The sequence below is a fragment of the Macaca fascicularis genome, chromosome 7, assembly GCF_037993035.2.
Source record: "Macaca fascicularis isolate 582-1 chromosome 7, T2T-MFA8v1.1".
NCBI lineage: Eukaryota > Metazoa > Chordata > Mammalia > Primates > Cercopithecidae > Macaca > Macaca fascicularis.
In genome coordinates, this window is record NC_088381.1 from 18,443,473 (window position 1) to 18,464,840 (window position 21,368).

At 60.1% G+C, this 21,368-nt stretch overlaps 1 protein-coding gene and 1 long non-coding RNA gene across 3 annotated transcripts in view; one reads left to right on the plus strand and one right to left on the minus strand.

Annotated features, from left to right (window-relative positions):
* SPTBN5 (spectrin beta, non-erythrocytic 5) overlaps positions 1 to 21,368 on the minus strand; it is a 44,570-nt gene that overhangs the window by 2,112 nt on the left and 21,090 nt on the right. Inside the window, exons 26-61 of the mRNA XM_065547828.2 lie at positions 21,194 to 21,351; positions 20,665 to 20,800; positions 20,260 to 20,405; positions 19,332 to 19,446; positions 19,129 to 19,239; positions 18,727 to 18,906; positions 17,201 to 17,404; positions 16,872 to 17,021; positions 16,341 to 16,445; positions 15,785 to 15,952; positions 15,170 to 15,319; positions 14,864 to 15,055; positions 14,632 to 14,727; positions 12,720 to 12,835; positions 12,516 to 12,630; positions 11,659 to 11,772; positions 11,398 to 11,519; positions 10,993 to 11,155; positions 10,606 to 10,794; positions 10,290 to 10,367; positions 9,474 to 9,646; positions 7,002 to 7,092; positions 6,714 to 6,860; positions 5,717 to 5,854; positions 5,389 to 5,645; positions 5,004 to 5,190; positions 4,459 to 4,671; positions 3,619 to 3,815; positions 3,296 to 3,500; positions 2,856 to 3,050; positions 2,140 to 2,295; positions 1,660 to 1,865; positions 1,320 to 1,509; positions 881 to 1,057; positions 694 to 795; positions 249 to 383 (exon numbers count right to left, since the gene is read on the minus strand). Of these exons, the coding sequence (XP_065403900.1) occupies positions 249 to 383; positions 694 to 795; positions 881 to 1,057; positions 1,320 to 1,509; positions 1,660 to 1,865; positions 2,140 to 2,295; positions 2,856 to 3,050; positions 3,296 to 3,500; positions 3,619 to 3,815; positions 4,459 to 4,671; positions 5,004 to 5,190; positions 5,389 to 5,645; positions 5,717 to 5,854; positions 6,714 to 6,860; positions 7,002 to 7,092; positions 9,474 to 9,646; positions 10,290 to 10,367; positions 10,606 to 10,794; positions 10,993 to 11,155; positions 11,398 to 11,519; positions 11,659 to 11,772; positions 12,516 to 12,630; positions 12,720 to 12,835; positions 14,632 to 14,727; positions 14,864 to 15,055; positions 15,170 to 15,319; positions 15,785 to 15,952; positions 16,341 to 16,445; positions 16,872 to 17,021; positions 17,201 to 17,404; positions 18,727 to 18,906; positions 19,129 to 19,239; positions 19,332 to 19,446; positions 20,260 to 20,405; positions 20,665 to 20,800; positions 21,194 to 21,351 (5,577 nt within the window). The remainder of the gene's footprint in view (positions 1 to 248; positions 384 to 693; positions 796 to 880; positions 1,058 to 1,319; positions 1,510 to 1,659; positions 1,866 to 2,139; positions 2,296 to 2,855; positions 3,051 to 3,295; positions 3,501 to 3,618; positions 3,816 to 4,458; positions 4,672 to 5,003; positions 5,191 to 5,388; positions 5,646 to 5,716; positions 5,855 to 6,713; positions 6,861 to 7,001; positions 7,093 to 9,473; positions 9,647 to 10,289; positions 10,368 to 10,605; positions 10,795 to 10,992; positions 11,156 to 11,397; positions 11,520 to 11,658; positions 11,773 to 12,515; positions 12,631 to 12,719; positions 12,836 to 14,631; positions 14,728 to 14,863; positions 15,056 to 15,169; positions 15,320 to 15,784; positions 15,953 to 16,340; positions 16,446 to 16,871; positions 17,022 to 17,200; positions 17,405 to 18,726; positions 18,907 to 19,128; positions 19,240 to 19,331; positions 19,447 to 20,259; positions 20,406 to 20,664; positions 20,801 to 21,193; positions 21,352 to 21,368) is intronic.
* LOC135971784 (uncharacterized) lies at positions 123 to 4,103 on the plus strand. Of its 2 annotated transcripts, XR_012414827.1 has the most exons (3): positions 123 to 410; positions 1,374 to 1,515; positions 3,048 to 4,103. It is a non-coding gene; the product is annotated as an uncharacterized lncRNA (long non-coding RNA). The 2 variants fall into 2 exon arrangements; XR_010588034.2 differs by lacking the exon at positions 123 to 410 and having other exon boundaries at positions 676 to 1,511.

Genomic DNA, 21,368 nt, shown 5'->3' on the forward strand with positions numbered 1-21,368 from the left:
TATTCCTCCCACCCAAGTACTAACCAGGCCCGACCCTGCTTAGCTTCCAAAATCAGATGAGATCGGGCATGTTCAGGGTGGCATGGCTGTAGAGAGCCCTCTTTATTCCTAATGACCTTCAGCTCCTGTGCCCAGGGCTCCCAGCACTGGCTCCAGGGTGTGGGCCCTCACCCCCACAGCCCCAGCCCCACTGCATACTCCAGGGAGACCACCGTTGGGGGTGCCTGCAGCCCCAGGGGGACACCTGCCTGGGGGCCCCTCGTCTCAGCCAGCTGCGCTCCTGGCCCCCGGTGTCCAGAGGGCCTCCACTGAAAGGACGTCAGCGAGCTGCCGGCTCTCCCAGGTTTCAGCTCCTGTGGCTGCAGCAGGAGCTCCTGTTCCATCTTGGGGAGTGTGGCAAGATGGGCAAGGTGAGCCAGGTCAGGGAGACCAGCCACGCCTCGGGCTCCCGTCTACCTCCCCTCCGCCATCCCTCCCGGTCAGAGGGGGCCTGCCTCCCCCTCACTAGCTTTCAGCTTTGGCTCTGGAGGCTCGCACCCAGTCCACCATGGTGCCTCTCCCACCACCGCAGCTGGCCAGGGAAAGGAGTGGGTGAGGCAGGGTGAGGGCTCAGTGCCCTGGAGACCCTGACTTGCAGGCTGAGAGGGACTGTTCCCCCACCAGCCCTCAGCCCCTAGCTGAGGCACTCTTCACCTCTGTCTTCTGCATTTGGGCAAACTTCTCTTCCTGGGCTGCCAGCAGCTTTTCTAAGTCCTGGTGTCTGTGTAGCAGCAACTCCACATCTGACACTGAGTGCTGGGAAGAAGCACGTTCGGGTGAGGCCCAGCTCGGGGGGCGCCCGGAGCCTGGTAGCCAGTGAAGGGGCAGGACCCCCACTCACCCCATAGTCGGGCTTCAGCAGGAGGCCTTCCCGGCAGGCCAGCCAGGCCTCAGCCTGCTCCAGCCTCTGCCGAAGCTTCTGCAGACCCCAGCTCTCGGCACAGCGTTGCCGGCGCAGGGCCCAGGCCTCCTCCAGCTCCTGCAGCCGCCCTTCCAGCTCCTGCAGACATCCTGTCACCTGGCGGGGAGGGGCTGCTAGGGGTGACAGCTTGGGTAGGGCTCCCACCCCAGGCAAGGCAGGGCAGGGCTGGAGAGCCAAGTGTTAATGGATGTGCAGAGGGAAGGCTGTGAGACCCGCACCTGCCCCTTCCCAGCCTCTCTCCCTGCCTGCGCCCAGCCTTCCTGGCCTGCTGGTTTCCATGCCTGTGAGGGGCCCTGAGGCCTTTGGCAATCAGGCTGCATCCCCAGCCCAACCCCAGGCCCACCCTCTGTGTTCACACCTCCGGGGACATGAAGTGGCTGTTGTCCACCAGCTGCTGTCCTTCCTGCCGCAGGTCCTGGGCTTGAAGGCGGCACTCCCTGATTTCCTGCCCCAGCTCTTCATGCTGCCCAAGGAGCTGCTCCGCCCCCACCACATCCTCAGCCAGCTCCTCGGAGGATGCCAGCTCCTGCCTCTCCCGTGCCCATGCTCTGTAGGTCAGGGAAGGGAGCTGTTGTCAGGGCTGGCTGGGGAGCAGGGGAGGGCATGGGCAGGGGAGGGAGGGTCCAGCTCCCTGAAGAGCCAGGATACCCCCACCCCGCAGGGCAGAGCTGAGCCAGCAGCCGAGGTAGGACACCTACAGCAGTTCTTGGCAGCGCCCGAGGAAGGCATGGCCCTGTGCAGCCTGTGCCAGCCACTGGCCTCGCTCCTGGGCCTTTGCCTGCAGAGTGGCCCAGGCCTCCTGCACCTTGGCCAGGCCCCCTGGAGCCGCAGGATGTAGCTGGCCCAGTCGGCAGGCCTCCGTCTGCACCCGTGCCACCTCCTTCTCCATAGCTGCCAGCTCTCTCTGCAACCAGAGCATGAGATCAGGCCTCAGTCCCCACACTGAGCCGACGCGTGCTCTCCATTCAGGAGCACCAGGCCTCTCTGAGGAGCCACCTCCACTCTGCTGCATAACCTGGGCCAAGTCCCAGGGCCCCTCAGGGAAGGATCTGGGTTTCTGGAGAGGAGGCTGAAGCAGGCTGGGGTGGGAGCACCTTGGGGGAGGACTGAGATAGGTCCCCCTCAGCCACCACCTTTGGGCAGGGACAGACAGGCAGGCTGCAGGGTGTGGGCCTCACCTCCAGGCGCCTGTGCTGTTGCTGCAGGGTCCGCACAGACGACAGGCTGTGGCCTCCGTCCTCTCCCTTCATCAGGGCCGTTTTCTCCTGCATCCTTCCCCAGAGCTCGGCTGCTGCCTGCTCAAAGCTGTGGATCTCATGGGCTGCAGCCAAGTTCTGGGAGAGGAGAAAGGACCTGCTCAGGGCTGTTCTCTGCTCCCAGGACTCCTTTCTCCCTGGAGACATGGCCTCCTGGGCCACCTCCTTTTGAGCAAGGAGGACCATGGGGCTTGATGTGTCCCCAGGTTCAGAAACCATCCTCCATGCTGCGACCCTCAGTGAACAGGACGATGTGGGTCTTGTGGCAGGCCAGCGGGTGGGGAGGGCGGGCAGAGGAGAGGGCCTCATGTGCATCTCAGGGAAAGGCAGACACGAGGTGTTGGGTCCATGTGAGAGAGCAGGCTGGTTCTCGGGGATCCAGCTGACCCTGGCAGTACCACCTGTAGTGCCTCGCATGCGGCTGGGAGACAGGTCAGCTCAGGAGGCAGCCCCAGCCCAGGACCTACAGAGATGGAATGTCCTGGGAGAAACCTGAGCGGGTGAGGGAGAAGGCGCATTCACTCTCGGCCAGCAGGGTGTGTGTCTTGTGGGAACCAAAGCCTGTGCTAGGGAGGGCTTAGAGGGATTTTTTGAAGACTCTGAGACCCCCTAGCTCGGCCCAGCCTGTGGTTACCCACCTCTGTGCGGGCTTTTATTGCTTGGTCCAGCCTCTCCCAAGCGGCCTCAATGCGGCTCCTCTGGGCTTGGATGTGGGGATAGCGCCTGGGTGCGCCCCGCTCCAGGGTGCCTGCCAGCTTCCTCAGGGCATGCACCTTGGCCTGGCCCAGGCTCTGAACTTCCTTTCTGAAAGCATCAAACTTCTCTTCCAGCACCTGCAAAGGTGTGAGGCCCGGCAGGGTCACTCGAGATGGTATCATGAGCTCTCAAAGTTCACGAAGAGCTCAGCAGACCGATGGCTCTGCAGTCCCTCAGCCCTGATTCTGGAACCATCGGGATCCTCCCTAGGACACCCTCTCCAAGCTCCTCTCTGCTGACTCCCCAGCAACCCTTTCATCCCAAGGCAGGCCTTCCTCGGCCTCTGCCCGCTGCCCACGAGGTTTGCTCAGGAGTGACTCACCTTGACGCCCTCCAGGTCCTGCCCATAGTCCTGGGACTCAGCGGTGGCCGCCTTGGTGGTCAGCCAGGCGTCGAGGAGCAGGGTCTCTCGATCCAGCTGGTGTAGCTGCAGCTGCTCCTGCAGGCCATGCCCCCTGGCCTCCACCCTCCGCAGCAGCTCTGCGTGGGCCTCCCGAACTGCCTGCAGCTGGGCTAGCACCCTGGGGCTGCAGGAAGACAGCGACAGCCTGGACTGCAGCCCTTCCTCTCCAGGCTGGAGCAGTCTCCTGCCACCTCTGTAGGGGCTTCTCTCTGCTCCTCCCAGATGCGTGGCTCCCCCCGCACCTGTCTGGGTTCTTCCTGCTCCCCAGGAGTGCTGCCGTCTGCTGCAGCCGCTCGAGGCGTGGGCTGAATGCTTCCAGGTCTCTCTGCGTGGCCTCCAGCCGCCGCAGAAGGGCCTGTGTGGCCTCAGCACTGTGGCCCATGTCCTCGCTGTCCAGGACGTGGCCGCGCTCGGCCAGCCAGGATCCCGCCTCCAGGAGCTGGGGTGACAGAGTGGAGATTTGTTTTCCCGAGGCACTCTCCAGGGCTCAGGATTTACAGCCACGATTCTCAGCCTGGCCGCACATGGGAATCACCTGGGAGCTGTCGTGCTCCCTCGGCCTGGCCCCACTCCTAAGCAGCCTCATCTGGTCCGAAACAGCCAGGGAGGCAGTGCTTTGTAAAGGGTCCAGGTGATTTTTTTCCATGCAAAATAGATGCTTTATTCTTGGTTCATAGGCATAGATTTTGTTTTTGTCACTTGATAAATAAAACCAAGTTTTAGCAAATATTCCTTGCAGTGTTTCTCCCTTTCATTTATTAGCCTATTTACTTCATTTACTTCAGTTTTTCTTCCTTTCCAATTGTATTCACCATTCTGAAGTAATTGAGGTATAATCATCCAGGGAAGGTTCCAAGTGATTCTCATGTAAAGCCCTGGTTGAGAACCACTGGTCTAGAGGGAAAAAACACAGCCAGCAGCTGTGTTCTGGGACACACGTGGAAGGAAGCCTTTGGGGGCAGGAGACCACTGAGTGGAGGAGATGAAAGGTGCCCAGGCCCGGAGCCCTGGAGTTACCTCCCGGCTGCACTCGCCCTGGGTTCCAGGCCCGCCCGCTGTGCCCTGCCCATCACTCCCCTCACCTCAGTCAGAAACTGCTGGGCCTCCTGAGCCTGCTGCAGCAGAAGCCGCCTCCGTGCCGCCTCCGCCCGCAGGTGGGCCATGGCCTTCTCCAGCTGCTGCACCCGGGCGGCCACCTCGTGGGCGGCAAAGTGCCCTGCCTGCACCAGCTTGTGCCCAGTGCCCAGCACCACCCGGGTCAGAGCCTCATGGCTGTTCATCTCACTCTCCAGGTTCTGTGGGGGAGAAGGCAGGAGGATGGGGAGGAGGCAGGAGGATGGGGAGGAGGCAGGAAGATGGGGAGGAGGCAGGAGGATGGGGAGGAGGCAGGAGGATGGGGAGGTTGCTGACCCTTGGGGGACTCCCACAGTTGTACTTGAAGCTTCATAGGACCCCACTAACTTGTCTCCAAGGAGTCCCCTGTCCCCATGACCCCCAAAGAATCCAGAGTACTCCAAAAGCCCCCACAGGCAGAGTTCCTGGCTGGGCCACAGAGTGCCATTTCCTTGGCTGAGGAGCCCCGCTCACATGCGAGGGCCGGCCCTCCCCTCCCCGGGTGGGCCCATACCTGGTGCTGCTCCTGCAGGTGCCGCACCGCACTCAGGCTCTGGCCATAGTCCTGGGCAGTGGCCAGAGGCAGCTTCTCCTGCACCCAGGCCATTTCCTCATCGGCGTCCCTGAAGAACTGCAAGAGGAGGCTCCGGGCTTCCAGGGCCATCCTGCGCTCCTGCAGGGGCTCCCTCAGGCTCTTGAACCTGCAGTGATGGAGGGTGGGACCCAGGGAGGCAGGGACCACGGGTGTCAGTATTAGGGATACCTGGTGACACAGATCACCCAGTTGTGGCCCTCCCCATGGGCAGTGGGAGAAAGTGAGAAGACATCAGCTAGAGGGCAGGGGTGGCGGTCCCTCTAGGAAGGCAGGGAAGAGAAGCTGAGGGCACAGGCGGATCTACCTCTGAAGCAGCCGCTGGGCCTGCTCTTCCACATCTTGGGCAAGGCAGTGGCCTTCCCTCACAAAGGCCTGGGCCTGGCCCAGCAGTGCCTCAGCCTGCCTGGCCTTCTTGTCCACTGCTGCCTCCAGCTCCCTCTGTGTGCCTAGGAGCTCGCCCACCCCAGGCAGGGCCTGGCCCCCAATGGGGGCTCTCAGCTCAACCTCGATGGGCTCCAGCCAGTTCTCCAGTTCCTCCATGCTCTGCCGCAGACGCAGGGCCTAGGGTAGAAAGCAAGGTTGGCAGGAGGGGAGAGGCCCGGCCAGCCACCCCACGGCCCACACAAGCTCACCTCGCAGGCATTCTGGAGCTTGGCCACCTTCTTCTGGAAGTTGTCTTGCAGCTCACCCCAGAGGGCTCCCAGCTCCTGCAGTTGCTCCTGGATGGCCTCCGAGGCTGGGTGGCCCCCCTGCAGCAGCCTCTGTCCCTCCTGCAGCCACAACATGAAACACCCCTTGTGGACTGAGGACTGCTGGTACCAGGGCACTTGTGTCGACTCTGACCACCAGCACCACAGCTGCAGAGTCCCTGCAGGCCAGCTGCATGATCTTGAGCAACTTTCTTTACCTAAGCCTCATTTTCCTCATCCGTATCATAGAGAAAATCATGGTTATTTTGTTTAAATAAGTCATGTAAAATACTTAGCAGGGTGACTTATATCAGAGGGAGCCAGCCTGGGTCAGGATCTGCCTTTGCAGGTGGAAAAGAGAATGTTTAAAGAAGTGCCATGCTGGGCACAGTGGCTCATTCCTGTAATCCCGGCACTCTGGGAGGCTGAGGCAGGTGGATCACCTGAGCTCAAGAGTTTGACACCAGCCTGAGCAACATGGCGAAACCCCTTCTCTACCAAAAATACAAAGAAGTAGCCGGATGTGGTGGCACGGGCCTGTGATCCCAGCTACTTGGGAGGCTGAGCTGGGAAGATCACTTAGCCTGAGAGGTGGAGGTTGCAGTGAGCCGAGATCTTGCCACTGCACTCCAGCCTGGGCGATAGAGCAAGACCTGTCTCCAAAAAACTGGCTATGTTTTGACTCCTTCACTCACAGGACTGCTGGCTATATCCTGTTCACATCAAAATGTTATCTTTAAAATTACTGAAAAGGTGTCATTTTTGGAGAGGGTGCCCCCACCCCGGGGAAGCAATTGCTTCTCACTACACTTCCGCCTACACAACCGCTTAGCCAGGTGCCTGCACACAGAAAGTACCAGATAACATTGGCCACCGTTACTGTGGTTCAGCACCAGCTCTGGAGCACCGTCCTGTGCTCTTCCTGCCCGCAGGGCCTCACCCGCTGCAGCTCCTGCTGTTGGTGCCTGCTCGCGTCCAGCTCCGCCTGGAAATTCTGCTGCTTCCGTAACTGCGCTGGCAGCGTGGCTGTGTCCAGCAAACCCTCCTCCAGGGCCACCACGTTCTTCTCCCTCAGCCACGCGGCCACCTGGGCACATGGGGAGGACAGGCCTGCTGTCCAGGGCTCTCGCCTTCCCCCGACCTCTGGGATGCCCCAGAGGAAGTGTGGCCTTTCCCCGGGTCGACTCCTTCCCCACCGTGACCACCTCCCTCTCCAAGCTAGGCGAACCTCCTGGGAGTCCTGCAGGAAGGCCTGCAGCTGCCGGAGCTCCTCCAGGCGATGGCGGCGGGTCCCGGCTTGCCTGAAGAGCGCCTCCTTCCTGCCAGGAGGAGAGGCTCGTGGGCCTGGGGGCACCCCCGGGGCTGGGTGGGGTGCCCGTTCAGCCTAGGCTTTCTCAGGTATGAATATATTCGGAGTCTGGAGTTTCTTTGGAATAAAGGTCCATTGCACTCCACCTCTGTATATGTGTGTTATGGGCCGGATTTTGTACCCCTGAGTTTTTTTTTGGGACAGAGTCTCGCTCTGTCACCCAGGCTGGAGTGCAGTGGCACAATCTTGGCTCACTGCAATCTCCACCTCCTGGGTTCAAGCAATTATCCTGCCTCAGCCTCCCAAGTAGCTGGGACTACAGGCTCATGCCTCCACGCCCAGCTAAATTTTGTATTTTTAGTAGAGGCGGGCTTTCCCCATGTTGGCCAGGTTGGTCTTGAACTCCTGACCTCAAATGATCCACCCACCTCATTCTCCTAAAGTGCTGGGATTACAGCTATTGCACCCGGCCTGTACCCCTGAGTTCTTATGCTGAGGGCCTAACCCCAGAACTGGTTTTGGAGACAGTGTCTTTAAAAGAGGCAATTAAGTGAAAACGAGGTCATATGGGTGGGTCCTAATCCACTGTGACCTTATGTGTCCTTATGAGAGGAGGAAACTGGGGCAGACACAAGCATGGGGGGAAGGCACAGGGCAAAGGCGCCTCTGCCAGAACAGGGAGACCTCCAGAGGAAACTGACTGCTGACACCTGGACCGTGGACCTGCAGCCTCCAGGACTGTGAGAAGAGTGTTTATTCCAGGGGTCCCAGCCTCTGGGCCGCAGACCAGCACCAGTCCGCAGCCTGTTAGGAACCAGCTGCACAGAAGTGAGCTGCGGAGCGTGAGTGCCTGAGCTCTGCCTCCCGTCGATCAACCGGCAACAGATTCTCACAGGAGCTGGAACCCTGTTTTGAACTGTGCACACGAGGGATCTAGGTTGCAGGCTCCTTATAAGAATCTAATGCCCAGAGATCTGAGGGGGAACAGTGTCATCCGGAAACCACCTCCCACCCCCTGGGAAAAACTGTCTTCCACAAAACCGGTCCCTGGTGCCAAAAAGGTTGGGGGATTGCTGGTTTATACCACCCCACCCAGTCTGTGGTATTTTGGTACAGCTGTCTGAATAGGCTAATATACTGTCTAAACCACTTTTTTGATCAGGCATTGCTATTAGCAAGAATTTTTAAAGCAGGACCTCCCTATATATAATATGTAATATCTAACATTTATATAATATTTAATAATTTGATTTATATATTACATACGTACTTCTGTACCAATATCAAGTACAATGCCACGTGCACAAAAATAGAAACTGAGATCTATAAAGTAAACAGAAGTTCTAACATCCCTCCCCCCCACCCCACCTCCTCAGGTCCACGCACTCCTGCCCACGCTGGTGTGAGTGTGTGGGGAGGAGCGGGTGCGGAGCGGCTGGACTGAACAGAAACGTGCTCCTGTAGGAGGGAAGAAGCCAGGGGCTAGAAGTCACGGTGGCACTGTGCTGGGGGCAGCTGGGCCTGCCAGGAACCACCTAAGGTGACTGGGGGAGTGGGTGGTGACAGAGGCCAGCAATGTTTGCATTCTGTTAATTCAAAGAATGCCACAGGTACCCAGGTGTGATCCACCTGCAAGAATGGAGAGGGGCTGGCCCCAACCACTGCCAGGACACCAGCACAAGGAGCCACGGCATTTGTGGGTGCTGGTCGGCTCTCTGGGAAGGACAAAAGCCCTCACCAGTCTGGGATCTGGCTTTTGACCCTATCTCCCTTGATCTAAAAATCTGAGGAGCCGCATGAAGCAGCCAAACCCGACGAGCTTTCACAGGGAAAAAAACCGCAGAGCTGGGGTCTCATGGGCCGTGCAGGTCACATGCATCTGTGTCTGAACTGGCATTAGATGAGCTAAGACTTCTGCTAGCCTGCCTGTGGGGCCAGCACCATGCTTTCATCCTCATCACAGCCCTTAGAGCCCGGGATGTGAGGCTCAGCTGCCGTGAGGAGGAACGTGCCCGAGTCCTGCCATTAGTGGGCAGCATAGGGACTCAGGACTGTGGCCCTGGAAGGCTGATGCTTGACCTCTGTACCCTGCCCTTCCGTTTCGTGAGATGGTTTCCTCTTGGTCTCCTAGCATAAGCCTCTCTTTAAACTCCCTTTGATCTCAACTGAATGAAGAAGGAAGTGGGATTTTCCACATGGTGTTTGATGTCCATAACAGGCAGACACATTGCAGGGCCAGGGGCGGTGGGGACCCCTGGCATCTGACCTCAGTCCTTGGAAAAGACTGGTGAGCCTGGGCCAAGCAGCGGAAGGGTAGGAAGGGAAGAACCGGGATGTCAGATGCCTGTGCCAGCCTGCCCACAGCATCCCTCACCCCAGAGCCACCAGTACCTCAGGAGCATGGCCTGGCACCTGCCCAGGGCACTCGGGGCCTCGGGGTGTCCACCCTGGTGCAGGCTGCGGGCCGAGGCCTCCAGAGCGCTGATCTTTCCTGCCTGCACCTCCAGGTCCCGCTCCAGCATCTTCTGCTTCCACAGAAGGGGCTCCGTGGGAGCCAAGGGGTCCTGGTGGGGGTGGGGAACCCAATACTGTCCACGGGGCTGCCCCCTCCCATCCCAGGCTACCTGCCTTCCCACCTAGAACATCCTACCAAATGCACATCCACAGAGCAGCTGCTCCACCCAAATACGTCCCTCGAGGCCGTTCCAGCTTTAGGACAGTGATTCCCAGCCAGGGGAGCATTGGGATAGGGATCAAGAGCCAGAATCTCTGAGGCAGGCAGAGTTTTTTCACATAAGGTGAGCGCTCCCTCCTCTGCACTCCCCCGAGGACTGTTAGTCTCCAGTTATCCTCTGAGGTCTCCTATGAGCTACACTTGTCTGCTACAGGGTTGGGGCAGTGGCGGGAAAAGCGAACCTCTAGGCATTTGGGAAGTGAGGAGGGCAGGGGTGAGGCAGTAAGAATGGGTCAGGGCCACAGGCACTCTCGAAGCTCCTGGGTGTTGGCGGTGGGGCCTGCCCACAGCTGTGTGGGAATTGCTCCAGATGACAGGTAAGTAACTGCCCAGTGACAGATGTGGTCCCAAGTGGGGAGATGCCCCAGAAGGGGAGGGTCGCTGGCCTGGGGAGCTCAGGCAGCACTGGCTGGTTTGACCCTGAACGCTGCTCTTGTAAGATCCCCTCCTGCCCATTCCGGCTGGACACCTACCCACAGACCCTCACTGGCTAGAGAGTCTTCCTTGCTGCTAAGCCAATGTTCTATCTTCTCCACAGAGCTCAGAAACAGCTGGGAACAAAGGAAAAGGCAAGAGGCAGTCGGCAGAGGGTCCAGCCACTGCAGGTGGAGTGACCCTTCTGGTGGCACAGGTTGGGGAACCAGGGTCCTGGAAGGCAAGAGCGCTGAGTGGTGGGGAAGTCCCTGGCCCAGCAGCCCCTCCAGCCTTAGCCTTGACCAGAGGCTGGGGGTCAGCGCAGGCCGTGTTGGGTGGGGCCAAGATGCAGGCTGGGGATGGGACTGTGCCTGCCTGTAGCTCCAGGGCCTGCTGCAGCTGTAGCTGGTGCTCCTGCCAGGTCCCTTCCAGGCTGCTCAGCTCCTGTTCTAGGCCAGCCAGGGCCTGGCGAATGTCGGGCGTGGAGGGGTGCCCCGCTGTGAGCAGTTGCTGCCCAGTGCTTCGGGCCAGGTTGCTGCTGTCTGTCCAGGAGTCCAGCTCAGCCTGGAACGGGACTGGGCTCAGATCACCGGGGACTGGAAGCAGCCCAGCAGGCAGGAGGAGAGGTGGGGAAGCAGCTGAGGAGTGGGAGGCTGGAGGAGACAGGCAGGGCGGGACACCCAGGAGGCCCAAGAACAAGGGGAGGAGAGGAAAGGGCGGAGGTGAGGGTCTGGGAAAGGCTTGGACCAGCTGCCTGCTCACCTTGCGCTCCTGGTGTTCTTCTAACATACGCCGGGCTTCCACAGGGCTGCGAGGAGTGGGGCTCATGTCCATCTGAGCCCGCAGCCTCTGGGCGCCGACCAGCAATTCATGCAGTGTTGCCTGGAGTTTCTGAGCTTGGTGCAAGGCATCCAGCGCCTCCCTCCTGCCCACAGCGCTCATCAGCTAGTTCCCAGGCCTTCAAACCCCTCTCCCCTGTGCCCACTGGTGTCTTCTGTCCCTTAATCCCCTCAACCACAGGAGGGCCCACGGGCTGGGAGTTACTGGGAGGACAGTAATTTGCAGGCTGGAGAAAGAATCCCAGGGGAACACAAGGGCTGAGGGGAGGTGTGGGGACTGAGATGCCGGAGGATGGGTCGGCAAGGGCAAGGCCTGCAGGGTTCATACCGCTTCTGGGCCCTGTTCTGGAGCTGCCACCAGCTCTCGGCCACCTCCTGCTGCCTGTGCCTGAGGCTGTGGGCTGCCTCAGGGCTTCTCTGGCACAGGCGGCCCACCTCACGCTCTAGGGACTGTGGGGGAAGCCGGGGTCAGACGTTGGGGCAGGGGAGCCCTGGGCCACCCTGGCATCCCATATCCCCTCCTCCCCGCTTCTGCCCAGGGTCCCCCTGAGGAGGTGCCCTGGGCCCAGCTCCACAGCCAGCTGCGCACCTCCACCTGGGCCTGGATGGGGTGCACTTCCCGCTCCAGCTCCTCGTGTTTCCGCAGCAGCCTCTGCACGCTCTCCAGATCCTTCCCGCAGTCCAGGGCCTGGATCAGGGCTTCCTGGGGGAGGGGCACGGCCAGTTACCTGCTGGGCCTTTGCTTCAGCTCCTCCTTCCTGGCAAAGGGCCCGGCCAGCGGCTTCTGTGTGCACAGCAAGCACCCAGCGTGATTTCCCGGCCCTGGCTTTGAGGGCCAGACGTCTCTTCCTTATGTGAGGGGGACGATTCAGAGGAGCAACTCTGGATTTGGAGTCTCCTCTGAGGGAAGAACCTCATGTGTGTGCTGCTTCCCTGTACACTGTCTCATTGGACTCTCATCCCTTGAGGAGTGAGAAAGAAAACAGAGCAAGGATGGACAGACAGGCCTCAGGAGACACCTGTTTCACACGAGGGCTTCCCAGACCGGGTTCTAACTCTGCCAGATTCAGCCTGGGGCTCTGTGGTTGTGAACAGTCCCAAGGCAAACACCCCGAGGGTCTGGGCTTCCTCGGGGACGGGAGGAAACTGAGAGGGTGTTTTCTGGCCTCTGGACCTGCAGTGTGTCTGGGACCAGGATCCGGGGGAGAAAGGAGACAGGGAGGCCCCCTGCTGAGCTTGCAATAGGTCCTTCTATGGTCCTGAGTTGATCCCAAAGGCCAGCCCATCAGATGTCCCTGGTGCAGCCCTGATAGGACCCACCTCCAAGTACCCAGCAGAACAGGAGAGGCCAGTGAGGGGGGAGACACACAGGAGACTCTAGGCAGTGCCCCCTCCCCTGACCGCATCTGCTCACAGACCCTGCCGGGACCCGCTTCCACCACGTACCTTCTCCTGAATCCTCTCGGTGACACTGTCCAGCTCTTGAGACAACATGTGTATTTCCAGGGCCCCTTCGAGCCGCTGCTGGTATTGGAGCAGGTTGCCATGGAAACTCGCCCACCTGGCCGAGGGGTGGTGGTGTAATGTGGAGCCCGAGGCGGCCCTCCATCCCTCTCCCGGCCCCTCGGTTCTCCCCAGCCTGGGACTGGCCTGCTGTTGAGCTGGCTTCGCCGCTGGCAGATGATCTTGACTTCCTCAGGGTCCCGGTTCTTGAGTTGCAGTGACAAGTCACTGATGCTCCTGATGCGGGCATCGCCCACTGTGTCCTGCAGGGGAGGTACGGGTGAGGGCACTGGCACCCCCCACGCAGAGCCCCTTCTTCCCACCTCAGCGGGCACTGGGAGCATGCCTGGGCCCCAGAGCATGAGGAACAGCATATTTGGGCAGTGGGAGGAACTGCTTCCTGCTTCCTCTACTGTGGCAGGTGACTGAGGTCACCCCGTCCAGGTGAAGTGAACAAGATCGGCTTGGAGCCTGCAGCCCCAGAGTCACCTCTAAGGCCAGAAAATGGGATCCCTGTGTTGGGTAGCATGTAGGAGGGAAGAGTGGGCACATGCTCACTTACAGAAGCTCTCGAGACGGAGTCCCCCTCTGTTGCCCAGTCTCCCTCTGTCACACTGTTGTTGTAGTAGCACAATCTCAGCTCACTGCGACCTCCACCTCCCCGGTTCAAGTGATTCTCCTGCCTCAGCCTCCCGAGGAGCTGGCACTACAGGTGCCTGCCACCAAGCCTGGCTAATTTTTGTATTTTTCATAGAGATGGGGTTTCACCATGTTGGCCAGGCTGGTCTCAAACTCCTGACCTCAAGTGATCTGTCCGCCTTGGCCTCCCAAACTGCTGGGATTACAGGCGTGAGCCACCGCGCCCGGCCACAGAAATTTTAAAATGAAAATTCAGCTTCTTGGATGAAGAGAAGCAAATGGAGGTTGTGGAATGGAACAGTGAGCTCTGGCTTCCTGGGGTTTGGGTGTCCCCGCCCCAGGACTTGCCTGAGCTGAGGCTGGTGCTGCTTGGACACTGGGCGGGGTTTAAAGGTGCACAGGGAGGGGTCCCCCGCAGGGTGCCATTGCAGGTCTCCTGGCTCTGGCATCCAGAGAGCTTGTTTACATTTCCAAAGCACTTTCCTATGAAGTGCCTCGTGCGAGGTAGTCAGGGAAGGACAGTCCCCTCCTTTTATAGACACCAGAGCAGAGCTCCAAGGCTAACGTGGCTCCTTTGTGGCAGAGCCAGGATTCAAGCCCAGCTCCTTTAAAGTCTAGCTCTCTTCCTCCTACAGCATCTGGCACAGCGTCTGTGAAATGCTGCCATTAGCCAGCGATGTCTTAGGTTTAAGCACGGCCACCTTTTAAAAAGTTATACATACATGTACCAGGGAGACAAGGTTAGCACATTTGGTCTTTAACATCCAATTGCAAATACATTTGCCAATTTTATTTCCCTGTACACCACATAAGAGAAATAGATGTTTGGTGTGTGTCTGTGTAAGGGGGCGGGTGTGGGACGAGGAGGAGACGCTGAGACGCTGAAACAGTCACACTGAAGGCGGGCGCTGATTATCCACTGCATCCAGGCATATGTCTCATGTTTTTAAGATTTTTTGAAATAATTATAGATGCACAGGAAATTGCACAAGTCCCGCAGAGAGGTCCATGTGCCCTTCCCCAGCTTCCCTTATAGCAGCATCCTATATAAGGGTAACATTAAAACCACAAAGCTGACATTGGTATACTACTACCAACTAGACCAGACTTCATTCAGATTTTATCAGTTTTTGCAAGTATGCATCTGTGTGTGGCAGAGGGGGATAGGTCTACGAAGTTTTATCACAGCTGGAGATTCACGTATCTGCAACCATGCACATGCTCTCTTACCTCTGAGGTGGGTGCTACCCCCATTCTAAAGAGGAAGGAGCGAAGGCAAGAGGAGGGAGCCTGCCCGAGGGCACGGGAGTAGCAGGCATGGAGCCCACACAATGCCCTACAGCCCACACTCTTTCCCTGCTCTCAACTGGATTTTCAGTGAGGGATGCATGGCCAACTCTACCCAGCAAGGCCCCCTTACCCCGGTCGAGGTTCCTCGGAACTCGCGAAGCCGCCGTCGGAGCTTCAGGCAGTGCTCCAGGTCCTGGCCCAGGTCACCAACATTCACCATCACCTCCTGTGAAGGCCGAGGGTGGGGAGGGAGCGCTCTGAGCACCAACCCAGGCTCCTGGCACCTGCTGCTGGGGCTCCCTCCTGTCAAGGGAGGGCTCCTCCCCCCATTTCTCAGCTCCCCCCGCTGGCTGGGGCTACACCTTCTCCTGGATCCAGGCCTCTGCGAGGTCCACTCTCTGCAGGAACTCCAGGAAGTCCCGCCTGTCCTCCAGCTCCTGGCCCCTGAGGGCCACTGCCTGCCTCAGGTCCTCCCAGTGCTTCCGCAGGCCCTGCAGCCGCTGGGAGACCTCTCCCGCTCGAGGGTGGCTCTGTACCAGGAGAGCCTCTCCCTTCTGGAGGGAGAGAGGGGACACAGGACATCTTGCCTGCTGCCCTTCCTCCTAAGACCGACATCACCCCTGGGCCACACTTTGGGGCAGGCATGGGGCTGAGGGCCTGGTTGTTACCTTGGCAACAGAGGTCATGACCTCCTCATGGGCCTGGACTTCAGCCTCAAAGGCTTGGTGTTTCAGCAGGGGCTTCAGCTTATCTCTCAGGTCCCCAGGAGGGATCGGCTTCTTCAGCTGCTGGGCCCATGCCTGGATCCAGTCCTCAGCCTGGTGGGTGTGGGACACGAACGCTGATGCTCTGCAGCCTTGGGCCCCAGATGCCACAGGCCTAGCCCTAGCCATTCCCAGGAGGCTGGCCTCAGGGGTAGAGTGGGCAGCACCTGGTCAATGAGCCCTGAAGGTTCTAGCTCCGGAAGACAGAAGACACAAGACGTGCTGCAGGAAGCAGCCGGGCAGGGCCTTGGGGGGGCTCTCGTTTTGGAGGTGTGGCCCCTACTCCTGGGACCCTGGGCTGCTCTGCTCCCTTCCCTGCCTCTCTTTGCCCTGGCCCTGCTAGAGCTCGGGACACTGGTGGGGTCTCCACACAGAGGGGCTTAGATCCCATGTTCTGAGCTCCAGCACAGCCATCCACTCCCTGAACCTGTTTCTGCCTCACAGTGTTGTGGTGTGAAGGCAGCTGAAAATGGTTGAGTGGTCCTAGTGGAAGGCCCTGGGCTGGGGGTGCCCTCTGACCTGGGTTGCAGCCTGGGTGAAGCTGGCCATCAGCAGGGAGGCGTGCAGGGCGTGTCCCCGGCTCTCCGCCAGCTCCTTCACTCTCGCCCGGCGCTGCAGCAGGGCAGGAAGCAGGTCCTGCACCTGGGCGTGCCGGAGCGTCTTCAGCCGCTCACGCAGGGCTGCCTCCTGTGGGGCAGGGGCACAGCTACTGCTCTCCCACCCTGGGCTGGGGCAGGGTCTGGCCCGCAGGGCTCACAGCCCTTTCCTCAGCCTCGCACGGCTAAGGGGTGTCTGATCCTCCCAGCCACAAGCCAGACCAGTCTGCTCCCCAAGGACCATGTGGTGTGCACAGAGCCGAATGCCCTCCGTGGGTCTCTGCAGTGTGGCCCATCTCACCCTGGGCCCTCTTCTTGAGCCACACATACAACTTGCTCAGTCAACCCCAACCAGGCCCCCAGCCTCGCAGGCTTATCAGTACTGACTCCGGGAACACACCAAGCTCCCTGTGACCCCCTTCAGGACTCTCTCCTGACCCCCACACTCTGACCATGGCCAGGACTCCTGAGCCCATTACCTTCTTGTCCTGGGCAGTCAGAACCTTCAGGAAGAGCTCATGCTTGCGAATCAACTGCTCTACCTCTTCCACCGAGCTCCCCAAGGCACTGGTTTTCAGGGAGACCTGGATCCACAGAAAAGTCAAAGAGGCCACCATGCCTTCCAGCCAGCCAGCCCCTCTAGCTACAGTCTGTGCTAGGCTGTGCCCATGGGCACTCTGGGTATAGCAGGACCTTAGGAGTGCCCGCCGAGCTTGGCGTGGAGCTGTGAGGAGGAGTGGGAGCCCAGGTTGGGAGGCTGTGACACCCCAACCTCTGCACCACATGGGAGCACGACCAGCCTCTGGCCAACTTCCTCGGGGCTCAGTCTGGGGATGTCAGTGGAAGCTCAGGGGCCTCAGCACTTCACCCAGGTCACCTGGAAGGACTCATGCACAGCTGCCCCATATTAGAGAAAAAGCCAGAGAGGCAGGAGGAAAGGGACTGAGCAGAGAGAGAACGGAAAGGAGGAGCAGGAGGCATGCGGAGTGTGAGGGCGGGACGGGACCTGCCTCCTGGGCCGCGAGGATCTCCTCCAGGCAGCTGCACTCTCTGAGGAAGAGCTGCTCCTGCTGCTCAGCCTGCAGCCTCTCTTGCTTCCGCGCCCAGGCCTGATACACCTGGTCCCGCTGGTCCTGCAGGGCTCGAAGCTTTTCTTGGACCTGGGGATGGACACGTGAGGAGCTTCAGCTGGGGAGGGTGGTGTGGGTGAGGTGAGGACTGGATCCTGAGGGAAGCCTCTGAGGAAAGGCCAGCATGGCACAGTAGGGCGGGCCACCAGGTGGCCAGGCACAGGCTAGGTCCGCTAGGGTATATGGGGGCACCAGGAAAGGGGGCCCACCTCCTTGGTGGGTGTCCCTGCAGCCAGGAGTGCCTGCTGGCCCAGCTGGGTTGCCTGCTGCCACAGCTTCTCCCGGGCCTCCAGCTCCGCCCGGAGCCACTGGTGGGCACTGAGCTTCAGTGGGCCACGGCTGGGCTCTGGCGAGCTCTCCTCCAACTGGAGGTCCTGGCGCACGCGGGCTGCCCAGGAGGTGTAGTCGCGCACCTGATCCCGGAGACACGGAGGGAGAGCGGGTGAGGGAGACACGGAGAGGGAGGGCCGGGTGAGGGAGACGTGGAGGGAGAGCCGGGTGAGGGCCGGGTTTCAGCAGGAAACCAGGTGCCGAGGCAACTGCAGCCCACCTGAGTCCACTCCTCACACAGCTCGAGCCGACCTGGGTCAGGGCCTCGGCTGAGGCACGTGTGGCCCTTTGTCACTTGGTTTCTCCGTTCTCATCCAACCCGATCCTCCCAGAACCACGAATCCTCCACGTGAGCCAGACCCTCACCACGACACATCTCTGTCCTTTGCTCCTGCTGACCCTGCTGCTTAGAAGTTCCTTCTCCTGCCTTCCCATCTCTACAGAGCTCACCTGGATGAGGCCATGAGCGGACTGGCGGCTATAGCAAGATCAGCCTCAAGACTGCTTGATGGGGAAAGAAAGCTCGCCTGCTCTTCAATGGCCTCTATGCCGCCTTTGCCTGGTGAAGTCTTCCCTGGTATTTGACACTGCACTGCTCTCCTTGTTCTCTGAATTACTAACTTAACCCTTACAGACTGTCTTCTGCTGATTTGTATACAACTACACAAGACTGGTGCTGGAGGGACTTCAGGTCCTTGACCAAATATCTCATTGCACAGAGGAAGGGTAAATAGCACAAACAGTCTTGTAAACTCTAAGTGCGTGACAAACCCAGGGTTAAGTGCCTTGCTCAAGCTCACACTGCCAGCAAAGCAGCAGAGTTGGGTCCCTAAACTCAAGCCTTTTTGTAGTGTCGGTTTAGGCCTCCTGGTCTGCCAGGTCCCAGGACAGGGGGATGCCAGGGACACTCCGTGGCCAGGACCCACTGTTCCAGTCTGATTCTCTGGGTTTCAGGCTCATCTGCCCAGGAAGGAGGGCTCCATGCGGGCAGAAGTTCCACCTTCCATAGCTTCTGTATCGCCCTCCTCTCTCCACCCACGGCTTCAGCAGGGGGCCGAAGACGGACATTGAATGGATGCTGGCTGATCCAGAGGTCACTGTCTAACATCTGGGTCTCCAGTTATGAGCTTTCCTGGGCCGTTCTTACTCTCAGCCCCAGCTGGGACCCCGCATGACTGCCCTGCCACTCACCTTGCTGGCACTGACCCAGACCCTAAGGTGTCACTGCTATGCCCATGTGCTCAGCCCCTGACCAGCCAGACTGACCTCCATGTGCTCGTGCTCTCCCGCCTGAGTTCGTGCTTGTTCTCCCTCCGGAGCTGGAGGGCCTCATGCATGCATGCCCATGTGTGGTGCAGCACACACACATGCGCATACACACCACCCAAGGGGCGGGAGCCCTCACCGCTGTGCGGAAGCGGGCCAGGAGGCGTGCCCGCTCCAGCTGGGCCCTGCGTTGCTCCACGCGTCGCTGCAGCACTGCCCACGCCTGCATCACAGCTTGCTGCCTCTGCTGCACCGCATGGGCCTGAGGCCCCGGGCACAGCTTCTGCACCCTGCCTGCAGTCTCCAGCAGTTCCTGCAGCTGCAGGAGGGGCAGGGAACAGGGAGGCAAGGGTCACGTCTTCCTGACTATCCCACAGATATATCCCTTGCCTGGGAACTCTGGCCCCCTTGGGCCACATCCTGCCATGCACAGTAGGCCCATGGGAGGCCCTGAGGGACAGTGGAAAATCTAGAGGAACAGGCAGGCTAGCCTGAGGGGGCTGCAGGGGCCTGGGTCGGAGAGGCAGCCAGCTGGGCTCACCTGCTGCTTGGTGCCCACGAGTTCTCGCTCCAGCCCCTGGTGGCTCCTCAGCTGGGCCTCCAGCCCACGCAGGTCCCGTGCCACATTGTTGGGGAGGCTCGCGGCTTTTTCCTGAGGAAAGGAGAATGCCAAGGAGATGAGGAATGGAGGGTGGGTACTGAGCCTGGAGTGTATCCACTTCTAGCAACCCCTCCAGCTCACACCTTGACCTGGGTGAGGACTTCCAGGAGATCTCTGTGAACTCTGAGGGCGGTCTCAGCGTCTCGGAGCGCGTGGCCTCGGGCCTGGGTCAGCTCCCACAGCTCCGACCAGGTGGCCCTGCCCGTGGCGTGTGGAAGACCAGCAGGGGATCAGCCCTGGGCTGCCTCATTCCTCCCTCCCGCTAGGTCTGGTCAGCCCCCTCCTCTCTGGGTTGTATCGGAACTTGCTCGAAGCTCCTCCTCCTTAAAACCTCTCCCGCCTGTGGCCCTGCCTACGCACTCTCTTCCCGGGAGCCTGTCTTCTAGCTTTCCCATGAATTCCGTGTTTTGATGCTGTAATGCTGGGCACTGAATGGTATCTGTGCTCTGCGACACTCCTTACATCTTGTGCTTTGATTTATAGCGCGTCACCCAGATTATGATTAGACGCTTTGTGGGCAGAGGTCACATCTCTCCATTCTTCATTAACTCTGCAACTCGCTGAGCTCCTAAGGCTTCTGCCAGGCCAGGCTCTGGGCTAGGGGTTATGAGCAAGTCATGACCTTGCCTGAAAGCTCACAGGCTGGGAGTGGATCCAAATCAGCCAAGTGGACAACTAGGAACGACATGAGGCATGAGCTGTCCCGAGTGAGCACAGGAGCTGGGACAGCTCAGGGGAAGGCCCTGACATCCGGCCCCACCATCTTCCTACAGCTCCTGCTCTCAGTCCCGGGAGCAGGACTCTGACCTGCACACCCAGCCTCACCTCCCTTCACAGTCCAGAGCCTGTGGCGGGCTTGGCTCCTCCGGAGCTAGGCCCCCTGCAGAGGCCCGTGGGCAGCCGGGGCCAGCGCGGCCCTCACAGCATGCCATCCTCTCTTACCACTCTGGGCCCTGCCTGCCCAGCTCCTTCCCCCACACCCCATGCTGGCCTGGCCCACTGGGCACTCACTGCAGATCCTGCTGCCTCTGACGCACCATAGGGCCAGCACTGTGCCCACGCGCTAGCAGGCTCTCCGCCAGCAGCCGGCAGGCGGCCACCCGCTGGCCGCCCATCTCCACTTGGCGCTGAAATTTTGCAAACTTGGTGCAGAGGTGCTGAGAAGACGAGAGTGGGTGACCGGGTAGCCCCCGAATGGTTACGCGGCAAGCAGCCTGGGAATTGAGGCACCTCAGTGCCCAACTGGGTGATATGGGCTTGGACGGCCACGGCGTCTGCCCGCTCCACTCAGCAGGTCTGCCTCAGCCAGGGCTCACCGCTCTGCACCACCTTCTCCCTCCGCCCCGCCAGGGCCAGCTTCCCCACCCCACAGGCTCTGCCCCAGGACACCCTCCTTGACCCTGGCCCTCTTCTCACCAGGGTGTGCTCGGGGTCCTCCCCCAGGCTCTCCCCTCCTTTGGCCACCTGCTTCTGGCGTGCCAGCCAGCTCTGCAGGTCCTCGGTCTCCCTCAGGAACTCGTGCAGCTTCAGGGCCCCCTCCAGTTCCCGGTCCCTGTGGTGACAGCCCGTGGTTCCCCAGAAGTGAATTGCCCGCCCCCCGGGGGCCAGCCAGGCCAGCCAGAGGGGCCAATCTGAAGAATGGGGTTACTCATGGTCTCTGTCCAAGCCTGCAGCTCGTGATTCAGGCAGTAGTAGACCCAGCAGGGCGAGTGTAGGGGCAGAGGAGGGTGTGGACATGGGGAGATGTGGGGAGATGGACAGCAGGGAGTTGTGGGGCCTCACTGAAGAATTTATGGAAAGAGGTGAGCAACGCATACCCTTCTCCTAGCACCACTCTACAGCCTGGGGTCATGGGTTCTGCTCGACTTAGGGCCATGGCACGGGAACAGTCAGCTGTGGCTAGGCCTCCTGTACCCACTGATGAGAGGGGGTACGGTGCCCTCACCGTGTGGCCGCCAACTCCTGCAGTGTCTGCAGCTGCTCCCGGAGCCTCTCCCGCGCCACACGCTGCTGCTCAGGGGCTTCAGGGCCAGTGAGGGTTTGGGACCTCTGGTCAAGCTCCTCCATGGAGCTCCAGTAAATGGTTAGTTCCTCCCGTAGAGCCTGTGATGAACGAGGAC